The following is an 8,832-nucleotide window of genomic DNA, read 5'->3' on the forward strand; positions in this document are numbered from 1 at the left end:
GTCATTTCCCATTTGCGTGACCATTCTATCGAGATCTTGGCTCAGGGCTCCACAGTCATCTTCATTAGCCACCCTCCTCATTATTTTAGCATCATCAGCAAACATATTCATATAGCTTGTCACCCCTTCTGTCATGTCATTAATATAAGTTACAAACATAATCGGAGCCAGCACCGATCCTTGGGGGACTCCACTCGTCACTTCCATCCAGCTTGATTTATTGTTCCTGATTACTGTTCTCATTTTTCTCTTCATCAAAAAGTCCACAATCCAATCCAATATTAAACCACCCAGACCTTCAACATGATTTAGTTTCCATATTAATTGCTTGTGTGGTACTTTATCAAATCCAGATACACACAATCTGCCCAACCGTCTCTTTCCTGAATTATATCAATTACTCTTGAATAGAAGCTGATCAGATTAGTTACACAAGACCGTCCTCCTTTGATTCTGAATTGGCTATTTGTTAATATACTGTTTTCTTCTCAATGCTCCACCCATCTGTTTATTATAATTTTCTCACACATCTTTGCTACTACACTTGTTAATGACACTGGCCTATAGTTCAACGGGTCTTCCTTACTTCCTCCTTTATGTATTGTGTGTGTGTGTGTGTGTGTGTGTGGGTACTTACTGTGAGGTGGTAGTGGTCCCGTGCCTCTCTGTCCAGCTGTGTGGCCGTGGACACGTGGCCACTCAGCTGGTCAATACTGAAGTGGTTGGCGCTGTCCCCGGTGAGGATGTAGCGGCTCCGGGCAGCCGTGCCTTCATCAGCGTCCCAGGACACAATGGAGGCCACGTGGGTGCCTGGGGTGGCGTCCTCGGAGATCTCCCGCCGGTAGATTGGCTCCTTGCACACCGGGCCGTTGTCTGCCGGGCAGGATGTCAGTGTGAGTCACAGAAATGCTGGACACTTTACTTACTGAACTCTTAGATGGCAGCAGTATTTGAAGAGTAGCTCCCCCCAAAATGAATCATCTGTATTCATTGCCAACCTTAGGACTGAAGCATTACATATATTTACGCCGCATAATAGATGTTTTAAGTATCGCCTATATATAGATTCCACTGCAATCTGGAAGTGTTGTTATATTTCTGACATACAAAACTGACTGACTGAATAGGCACACCTGACAATCACCATATGGGGGGGTACAAACTTGGTGGAAGGACTTTTTTGGCAGCCATAGCCAGTAACGGGCTAAAGAGTAGCCTATCCAGATATTTTGTTTTTATTTATTAATGATCCACGAGACATCCTAGAGTTAAATCAAAGTATGTGCTTATCTTTGTATTCATTCATACACACACTGGTAATATTTCTGTGGAGTCTGATTCACTTGTTTGAATGAAATTCTATTGTGAAAAACAGTCACATATTCGTGTCACTCGTAAAAATGAAACTAGTAATGAAAGTTTTGCCACCATGAAATATACACAAACAGATAAATATGAAAGCTCACGAAGTCACAATAAGTGACATCACCTGCTTTGCGCAGTAAAAATATGCTATTTGTGGTGTCTTACACCCTCAAAATGGTGTACAGGCTGGCTCGGGCCTGTGGGCTACAGCCTCAACGTTGCCAGATTGCCGTACTCAGCCGATTATATTTCCCGACTTCCTACCCCAAAACTGTCTTCTGGGCTCCAATAACGAAACTAATTTATAGTTATCGTTAAAAGAGTTAGATCCTGATGTTTCTTGGCAACAGTTAGGCGTCAGAAACCGGTAAATACTGTGCTCTGAGTACGATGACCTGGCAACGGTGCTATACGTATTTTCATATTATTGTTCTGTTGTTTATTCAATGTTCTGTTCAAGAAAAAGAATACTCACAATTTTTGTTAGTTTTTGGTTATAAGGATTCTTTACGAAATACAATTACAGCATCACCTTCTACTGGTTAGGAAACGTACTGAATCCTGGATCGGCTACAGTGATGTTTGGTGCGCCTATTTTGCAGTGTCTATCTGTTCCACCACTGTCTAAGGGTTAATTCATGATCTATTACCATTCATTATCACTCATCATCTCAGGCAAGACTTTACTGTCACCAACCGTTGATGTCGATGACGGTCACAGTAACAGTCGTGTTGGCCGTAAACTTCCCATCGGTGACGGTGACGGTGAGGGTGTACTCGGCCTGCCTCTCCCGGTCCAGCTCACCGGCCACGTACACCTGGAGGGCAGACCACAGCACCAGGACTCTCTCATTAACCCGGTAGTAGCGACAGCACAAATTTGTGGCTTCACCGTGTAGCAGCGACGAGCCAAATTTGTGCCATGATATTTACCCCCCAAAATAGATGATACATAATTTGATCACAAATGCTTTGATATATATTATGAAATGGTTTGTGTGAGGGGTGATTTTTTCTCATTTTTCTCGCTTGGAGGGACCATTAGGAAACATGATCCCCACTGCTACAGAGTTAAGGCCACTAGTACAAAACACCTTCACTCCTCACACCAACTATTTCTAAAGGTCAAAGAATGAATGAATCAGGTTCTAATGAGTGTTTTTTTTGGTTCATGCTACTGAGGAAGGATCAAACTACCATCAGGGTCATGAAACTACTCCTGGAAGCCCTAAACTCATACAAAAGCCCTGTCAAATATGTGAACTTGGGCAGCGAAACGTTTTAAAATACGGCCCTAAGGAACAGTTATGTTATTAGCGCACCACCATTGTTTTTGTGCCTCACCAGGGGCCCACACTCACCTCCCCTGAGGCGTGCACCAGGAACTGGCCGTCAGGGTCGCCGCCGGTGATGAAGAAGTCCAGTTCGGCCACAGACTGGTCGGCGTCCGTCACGCTGAGCTCCACCACCGCCGTGCCCGTGGCCGTGTCCTCAGGCACTGGTGGCAAGGAAAATTGATTTGGTAATGTAGATATACAAAACCTTTACAGCCAATGATGTATTACAGAGAAAATCAGTTTCCTTTTGATCCTTCATAAGACTCTTGCAGTGTCTTACCAGCAGTGACATAAGTGTCTTTGGTGAACACTGGAGGGTTGTCATTGTAGTCCTGGACCATTACAGTGACTCTGGTGCTGGTGGACAGAGGCTTGGGGCCCCCGTCAGTGGCCATGACTGTGAAGGAGTACTGGGCCATGGTCTCGCGGTCCAGCAGGGCGGCCAGGGTCAGCGTCCCAGTGTGGGGATCAATGCGGAACGTTGATTTCACTACAGCGCTTTCATCGGGGCCGAGGCTGTACTGGATCTGAGGAGGGAAGAGCAGACACTTAACCCCTTGACTGCAGATTTCCTACAAGAAGAAATCACCAAGCTACAGGAACGGAACAAAAAGTGGCTGCTACAATTCAATGAAGAAAAATGTAAAGTCCTGCACCTTGGGAGGGGATATCCACCATACCAGTACCACATGGGAAACACTCCACTATCCACCACAGAGGCAGAGAAAGACATAGGAGTACATGTTACCAGGCTACCAGTGAAGGCCAAATCCATGCCAATCACAGTGGATGGGTTAATACTCTATTCCAGGGAAGGTTTTCATTAATACAATAACACAGTGACACTTACCTGGCCATGGTTCCCTTCATCGTCATCAGTGGCTGTGAGGATGGTGACAGTGGCGCCCACCTCGCTGTTCTCGGCCACCAGGGCTGTGTAGCTGGACTCAGGGAAGCGTGGAGGGCAGTCATTCACGTCCATCACCTGTGGGTCATAGCGGATCAAGACACAAGCAATATAAGACCCATAAATTAAAATATCTTTCTTTGACCCTCATTTCAGACTCAAATATCAAAACCCTATTCCAAAATATATATATATATATATATATATATATATATATATATATATATATATATATATATATATATATATATATATATATATATATATATATATATATATATATATATATATATATATATAAAAAATCAGAACTTCATGCATTCTACCATTATTCACATCCATCAGCTGTTGGCCACACCAGAACAACACCCAATTAATTCAAGACCCATAAAGTAAAATGTCCTTTGACCCTCATTTCAGCCAAAAATCAAAACCCTAATCAACCATTAAGATAAGTGATGAAAACTTGTTGCTTTCCGCCATCAGCTCACCACCACGGATATGGTCATGTAGTCCAGCGTGGGTGGCGTGGCCAGTGTGCGGTTTGTGACTGTGATCCGGTGCGTGCGGCGCCGCTCATGGTCCAGGGCCCTGTGCACCACCACCAGGCCAGTGGGGGTCACAGTGAACGGCCCTGAACTCTCCCCAGACTCCCTCTCCTCACTGGCTGCCTTCATGTCCTCGTCTACCATGATCAAGTACTGCACCTCCTGCGGCCCCGCCAGCCACAGGGACGTGACAACACTACCTGGCAACACAAGGAAACACTTGAAGCTTACAGAAGGAGGCTAGATGGGGACAGTGTGTTATGAGGTGCAGTTTGTGATGTGAATTCTTTAACCCCTTGACTGCGGATTTCCTACCAGAAGACATCACCAAGCTACAGGAATGAACAAAATGTGGCTGCAACAATTCAATGAAGAAAAATGTAAAGTCCTGCACCTTGAAAGGGGATACCCAGCATACCAATACCACATGGGAAACACTACACTATCCACCACAGAGGCAGAGAAAGACCTGGGAGTGCATGTTATCAAGCTACCAGTGAAAGCCAAATCTGTGCCAACTGCAGCGGACGGGTTAATGTGTCATCTGAGAAATGAGTGTATGATATCTCAGTACTGTAATGTATGTGTGCATGTGTATGTGTGTGTGTCGTAATACTGCTAGGTGTGGGTGCTCACCGATGGGGGCGTCCTCTCTGATGAAGAATTGTGCATACTTCCTGGCGCAGTGCGGGGGGTCCTCATGCGGGGGCAGCAGGAAAATGGTGACAGGCACGTCGGCGTGGTGGTGTGGGGAGCCGCTGTCCTCGCCACGGATGAAGAACTGGTACACTTCATTCTCTGGAAGATTTTGGAAGTTCATTGATGCTTATAGAACTAAAGGAACAAACAGCCTCTCTATACAGTAATCACATGTGCATTCAAATTCACTTTTTTTACAGTAAAGGAAGCAGATCAAGATACAATATTGGAAGGTAAGAAAACTGGTACACTTCATTTTCTGTAAGATTTTGGAAGTTCATTGATGCTTATAGAACTAAAGGAACAGCCTCTCTATACAGTAATCACATGTGCATCCAAATTCACTTTTTTAACAGATAAGAAGGTAACTCAGGATACAATATTGGAAGATAAGAAAACTGGTACGCTTCATTTTCTGTAAGATCTGGAAGTTCACTGATGCTTATAGAACTAATGAACTAGTCTCTCTATATATGGTAATTACTTGTGCATCCAAACTCACACTTCTTACAGTAAAGGAGAGAGATCAAGATACAAAAATGTAAGATATGAAAACTGGTACGCTTCATTTTCTGTAACATTTGGAAGTTCACTGATACTTATGGAACTAATGGGACAGTCTCTGCATATTTAGTAATCACTTGTGCATCCAAACTCGCACTTCTTACAGTAAAGGAGAGAGATCAAGATACAAAAATGGAAGATAAGGAAACTGGAACACTCCATTTACTGTAACATTTGAAGTTCACTGATACTTATGGAACTAATGGAACAGACTCTCTATATACAGCAATCACTTGTGCATCCAAACTCATACTTTTTACAGTAAAGAAGGCAGCTCAAGATATACAAATGGAAGGTATGAAAATGCCTGGTGGCATAACTATCCAAACTATCCAAACCCTGAAAGTGTTAGGGATGAAAGTGGTGAGAGATGGAAAAAGAAAAGGAAATTCATGGTGGACAGAAGAGATAAGGAGGATAGTAAAAGAGAAAAGGGAACTTTTTAAGGAAACTCAAGAAAAAAATGTGTCTGAACAAGTAAAAAGGGAAAGGAAAAAGAAATATAGAGAATGCAAAATGAAATTAAAACAAGCAATAAAAGAAAGTAGGAAGAGAGTTGATGAAGACTTTGGAAAAAGACTTAGTGAAAAATATAAAGGGAACAGGAAATCATATTGGAAAGAAGTAAAAATGAAAGAAATGCAGAAAATATCTCCTCAAGTAAAATAAATGAAGTTATGGATGAGAATGGAAAGATGTTGAAAGACGAGGAAGCTGTGAAAGAGAGATGGAGAGAATATTTCAAAAACTTGATGAATTTTGAGGATGGACGTCCAGCGGCTGTAACAGCAGCAGTTTTGAGTAGAGGTAGAGGAGGAGTATATAAAGAAAGAACTATAACATATGAAGAAGTAAATCAGGCAATAAAAAGATTAAAAAATGGAAAGGCAGCAGGAATTGATGGAATCGTAGCAGAAATGTTGAAGTGTGGAGGAGATGAAATCGTGAAATGGATGGTCAAGATATGTGAAGTAGCATGCCAGCAGACTGGACGAAAGCCATCATTGTCCCAGTTTACAAGGGGAAGGGCAGGAGAGGGGAATGTGGGAGCTATAGAGGTATAAGTCTCCTGAGTATACCCAGAGAGGTATATGGAAAAGTCATAATAGAGGGTGCAAAGACTTACAGAAGAGAAAATCAGCGAAGAACAAGGAGGCTTCAGGAAGGGAAGGGGATGTGTGGATCCGATATTTGCCTTCAGGATGGTAGTAGAAAAAATAATAGCAAAAGGAAAGAAACTATACGCTGCCTTCATGGATTTGGAAAAAGCTTATGACAGAGTCGATTGGATTGCATTGTGGGATGTTTTAAAGATTTATGGTGTGGGAGGAAAACTGCTTAGTGCAATAAAGTCTTTCTATGAGGATGCATCTGCATGTGTCAAAATTACTGGAGAAACAAGTGAACATTTTGAGATAAAAGTGGGCTTAAGACAAGGGTGCGTCATGTCACCATGGTTATTCAATATTTATATGGATGGTGTCATTAGAGAAATGAAGGGCAAAGTTGGAGAAGTTGGAGTAAGACTGTTCGATGAGGGAAGGAAGTGGGTACTGAATTCGATACTGTTTGCTGATGACACGGTGCTCATTGCAGAAAATGAAAGTGACCTACAAAATTTGGTCAGTGTTTTTGATAGTGTCTGTAATAGGAGAAAGCTGAAAGTAAATGTCAACAAAAGTAAAGTGATGGTTTGTGAGTGAAGTAGAAGTGAGGTTGTAGATTTTGTATGCCCATATAGAGTGGGAATTGAATGTGAAAAAGAATGCAAAATAATTTTGAATGGTGAAGAAATGGAGGAGGTCAATGAGTTTAAGTACCTTGGATCAGTTATGTGTAAGCATGGTGGTATGGATGGAGAGATAAGAGAAAGGGCATTGCAAGGAAGAAGGGTGGTAGGGTCTTTGGGACAAATCATGAATGGCAGAAGTGTGAGCATGGAAGTAAAGAGGGATTTGAGAAATACAATAATAGTACCAACCCTCACATATGCAAGTGAAACGTGGGCCAGGAATGAAAGTCAGAGGTCTAGAGTGCAGGCAGTGGAAATGAGTTATTTGAGGAGTGCTTGTGGTGTGAGTAGAATGGATGGAATGAGTAATGAAAGTGTGTACAAGCATTTTGGAATGTGTCAACACAGGGGTGAAGGGAAGAAGTGTGGAGTGGTAGAAGAAGTGAAGCGACAGACCTTAAAGTGGTTTGGCCACATGGAGCGAATGGAGGAGAGTAAGATGACCAGAAGGGTGTATGTGAGTGAGATAGAGGGAGGGAATGCTAGAGGACGACCTCCAGTGAAATGGAGGGATAAGGTGCAAGAGTACATTGGGGAGAGGGGGAAAGATCTTTGAGAAACTTTGAGCAGGCAAGGAGGGAGTGTCTGGATAGAGAAAGTTGGAAGCTCTTCTGCTGTGGCCATCCCATGGTGGGAGCTCCTAGGAGCAGGCGTCGATGAAATGATGATGATGATGATGATGACAGAGAAAATATAAATTGCAAATGAACATGTTAGAAAAATAACAAGATTCAGAAAACTTAAATACTAAATGATACAAAGAAAAATGATGACAGAGAAAATAAAGACAGAAAATGAGCATACCAGAGAAATAATAAGACTCAGAAGACAGATATACTAACTGTTACAAAGGAAAATAACGGCAGAGAAAATATAGATAGAAAATGAACATCTGACTCTACGCCCCTGCCTGCGAGTGAGTCTCGGATGAATTACCTCTGCTGTGGATGGTCTGAGCCACAGTGACCTCGCCGGTGGTTGGGTTGACTGAGAAGAGCTCCAGGGCCTCAGAACTGTTGGCTTCATACATGCGGTACTTCACCTCACTGTTCACTCCTTCATCCGCGTCACTGGCCTCGACCTGTGATGGCGAGAATGGAGAGAGTGTGACACCCAATATTAGTAGCTAGGTAAGGGCCGGGCCTCTATTCGAGAAGAATTGTTGCCGCAGCACCTTTACTTCTTCACTGCAATGAGCTTAAAGCCAAGAAGGAGAGGCGTGTGTGGAGGCGGCAGTGGTTAGCAAGGAGAGAACAGTTTGGGGTTGTTTATGTTAAGAGGTCAACTGATAACTTATGTTGTTTTATTATAAAGTTTTGTTTTGGTCTCTTTTTTTCTTCCTCATAATCCTTATTCTATTGCAAGTTATGCAAGAAATAAAATCACCATGGCAAACTAATTTGTTTTCTCAACAATTTACACAGAATGTCAGTTGACTTAGAATTTTCCTCCAGCAAATTGGTTCCTTCCCAAAAGCTACGATGGGCTGTAAATTTTCTCCGACAGTCGACGGAAAAAGTGCTGGAGGTGGGCGGCACCACCGATTAATCGGAGGTTGGTGGAAAACTTGCCCAATGTGATAGCCCCTTAAGACTTTCAGCTCTCTCAACAACCATTTCC

The 8,832-nt window shown here is 42.8% G+C and overlaps 2 protein-coding genes across 2 annotated transcripts in view; one reads left to right on the forward strand and one right to left on the reverse strand.

Annotated features, from left to right (window-relative positions):
* Positions 1–281: 281 nt before the first annotated feature.
* Positions 282–8,242, reverse strand: LOC127001039 (protocadherin Fat 1-like). Its single transcript, XM_050865209.1, has 9 exons — positions 8,149–8,242; positions 4,794–4,955; positions 4,101–4,357; positions 3,553–3,687; positions 2,983–3,229; positions 2,727–2,863; positions 2,063–2,183; positions 638–873; positions 282–296 (listed from the first exon to the last, which is right to left on the reverse strand). Exons 1-9 carry the CDS (start codon positions 8,240–8,242, stop codon positions 282–284), a joined length of 1,404 nt encoding a protein of 467 aa, XP_050721166.1.
* Positions 8,243–8,693: 451 nt separating this feature from the next.
* LOC127001040 (fat-like cadherin-related tumor suppressor homolog) overlaps positions 8,694–8,832 on the forward strand; it is a 6,051-nt gene continuing 5,912 nt past the window's right edge. Inside the window, exon 1 of the mRNA XM_050865210.1 lies at positions 8,694–8,739. Coding sequence (XP_050721167.1) covers positions 8,694–8,739 — 46 coding nt within the window. The remainder of the gene's footprint in view (positions 8,740–8,832) is intronic.

Source organism: Eriocheir sinensis, chromosome 20 (assembly GCF_024679095.1).
Source record: "Eriocheir sinensis breed Jianghai 21 chromosome 20, ASM2467909v1, whole genome shotgun sequence".
NCBI lineage: Eukaryota > Metazoa > Arthropoda > Malacostraca > Decapoda > Varunidae > Eriocheir > Eriocheir sinensis.